This window comes from Elephantulus edwardii, unplaced genomic scaffold (genome assembly GCF_000299155.1).
Source record: "Elephantulus edwardii isolate Elephantulus edwardi_28Jun2011 unplaced genomic scaffold, EleEdw1.0 scaffold00203, whole genome shotgun sequence".
NCBI lineage: Eukaryota > Metazoa > Chordata > Mammalia > Macroscelidea > Macroscelididae > Elephantulus > Elephantulus edwardii.
The window spans coordinates 3,825,466-3,828,207 of record NW_006399953.1 but is presented as its reverse complement, the minus strand read 5'-3'; the positions used below and the strand labels follow the sequence as shown (position 1 = coordinate 3,828,207).

Genomic DNA, 2,742 nt, shown 5'->3' with positions numbered 1-2,742 from the left:
GTGGACAACAGCGCCCTCGGGAACACCACATACCATCGCCCTCCTCGCTGCGTCCACGTCTATACCAAGAATGGGGTGGGCAGAGTGGGTGACCAAATACTGCTGGCCATCAAGGGACAGAAGAAAAAGGCCCTCATTGTGGGGCATCGCATGGCTGGTGCCCGAATGACCCCCAGGTTTGACTCCAACAACGTGGTCCTCATTGAGGACAATGGGAACCCTGTGGGGACCCGAATTAAGACTCCGATCCCCACAAGTCTGCGCCAGAAGGAGGGCGAGTATTCCAAGGTGCTGGCCATTGCTCAGAACTTTGTGTGAGGGAATGTTCAGGCCTTCTGCTGCAGTGGGTTTGTGAAAGGCATGCAGAGAACCACGCCTCTGCCGAGTGGGAACTTGGGGCCAGATGGTTGCTCCCTTGACATTGGGGGAATAATATTCTGTGAGAAAATAAACTTTTTCACATAAAAAAAAAAACAGACATTCGGATGGCGGGGAAGAAGTACAAACTGGGGAGGAGGGTAGAAAGAATGGTGCAGCAATGAAGGAATGAAAACCCAAAATCCCTGTAAATGTTCATTAAAACTAATAAAATTTAATAATAAAAAAAATATGGCATTGGAAGCAGAGCCTTCTTACTGGGAGCACAAAGGAGGAGGAACAGTTACAAACAGACACTACTGACTGGAATGTGGAATGTCAGAAGAATGAATGTAGGAAAATTGAAAATTGTTAATAAAGAAATAGAAGGCATAAATATTGACGTACTAGGCATTAGAGAAATGAAATGGATTTGCATGGAACATTTTGAATCAGATAATTATAAAAAGACCATTTCTAAGTCCATATTGAAATGCAATATTGTCACAGGATAAAAATCATAAACATAACAAGGAAGACCTTTTAATAATAACATTCAAATATATACATCTAATAGTCAACTGGCTAACTGGCAGGATGGCTGTCTTCTCGATGGCGGCTCCTCTTGGTGGCAGTCAGGCAAGGGTTAGTTTCTGGGGTCCTTTTCATTGTATGTTACTGTTCTTTTTGCCCTTCAAAAGTAGGTGGGTGGTCCTGACCCTTAGAGTAAGGGAAAGTAAGGGTAAGGAAGGAAGGAAAGATGAATGAAGGTAAGTAATTTCGCCTGCAAAGCCTGCTCCAGGTCGTAGGTTAAAATACTGTAGGGCTTGTATTTAGTTGTTTTTGGAGAAACGTTCTTCTAGGTCGTATAACCCTGGTATGGCCACTTGCTGTACAGAAGTAACTTGTGGTTGCTGTGAAGCTGAACATTGTGACACTGATATGTCAAATGCGAAAATAGCTACCCATGGTGGACAGTGTTTGGTGGAGCTCCCTGATTAAAACAAGCTTGGAAGCAGGAGTGGAATCCACTTTCATAATAGCTTGCTTCCGGAACCCTATGAACCTGGAGAAAGGACGAAAGTTATACAGGTGTCCAGGTCTTTCATTAATAGGGTTGCTATGAGTCACCTACAACTCAACGGCACTTAACAACAACAACAACAGCATAGCGAGAGATAAGTTGGCCTAGTGGACAGAAAGTCATGCTCCCAAACCAAAGATGGGTGATCTAATTAGCAGCTCTCAGGGCAGCCTATAATTGTTTTTGGTTGTGGGTAAGAGATGAAATTAAAAATAAATATATACATAGATAAATAAATAAAAAGTTGCTGAAACTAAAATGAAAGCACTACTTATACCAATTGATATATTTCAACAAACAGATGCTGCCCTAGATGTGCTCACCAAGTTATGCCAGGAAATCTGGAGGACAACCACCTGGGCAGCTGACTGGAAGTGATTCATATTTGTTCCAATCCCAAAGACAAGAGATTCGACAGAGTGTGGAAATTATCAAACAATATCATTAATATTACATGCAAGCAAGATTGTGCTGAAGATTATGCAAAAATGACTGAAAAAGCACATAAGCAGAGTTGCATGTAGTGCAGGCTGGGTTTAGAAGAAATTGTGGTACTAAGGATATTGTAGCTAATATTAGATGAAACTTGGCTGAAAACAGGGAGTACCGGGTAAATGTCTATATGTGTTGTATTGATTATGCAAAGACATTTGACTGTGTGGACCACAACAAACTGTGGGTAACTCTGAGAAGAATGGGAGTTACAGAACATTTGATCATGCTTATGTGAAAACTATACTTGGACCAGGAAGCAGTTGTCAGAACAGAGCAAGGAAACACAGCATGGTTCAAAATTAGAAAGGGTGTATGCCAGGGATATGTTCTGTCTCCATACCTTTTCAATCTGTATGTAGAATAGATTATCCAGGAGGCTGGGTTCTATGAGGAAAACTTTTGCATCAGGATTAGAAGAAGTTTCATCAACAATCTGCATTACACAGATGACACAAACCTGCTTGGTGAAACTGAGGAGGACCTGCAGCGCTTGCTGCAGAAGGTTGAGGACTGTAGCCTTCAATATGGATTGAAGCTCAATATCAAGAAAACAAAGATTCTCACAGCTGGGTTTATTCGCAGCATCATGATAAATGGTGAAGAGATTGAGATTGTTAACAACTTTAGTTTCCTTGGCTCCACAATTAACACTCTTGGTACCAGCAGCCAGGAAATTAAAAGACGTATTGCATTGAGAAAGTCTGCTGTCAGAGACCTCTACAAAGTACTGAAGAGCAATAATGTCAGTCTGACGACTAAGGTGTGCCTGTTACAGGCCATAGTTTTTGCAATCACTTGTTATGCAC

The 2,742-nt window shown here is 41.8% G+C and overlaps 1 protein-coding gene across 1 annotated transcript; it reads left to right on the top strand.

Annotated features, from left to right (window-relative positions):
• On the top strand, positions 1 to 318 carry LOC102869392 (39S ribosomal protein L14, mitochondrial-like; the record flags this gene model as incomplete). Its single annotated transcript, XM_006897185.1, has 1 exon — positions 1 to 318. A coding segment is annotated over one exon (318 nt), but the record flags the coding sequence as incomplete, so codon positions are not given.
• Positions 319 to 2,742: the final 2,424 nt, after the last annotated feature.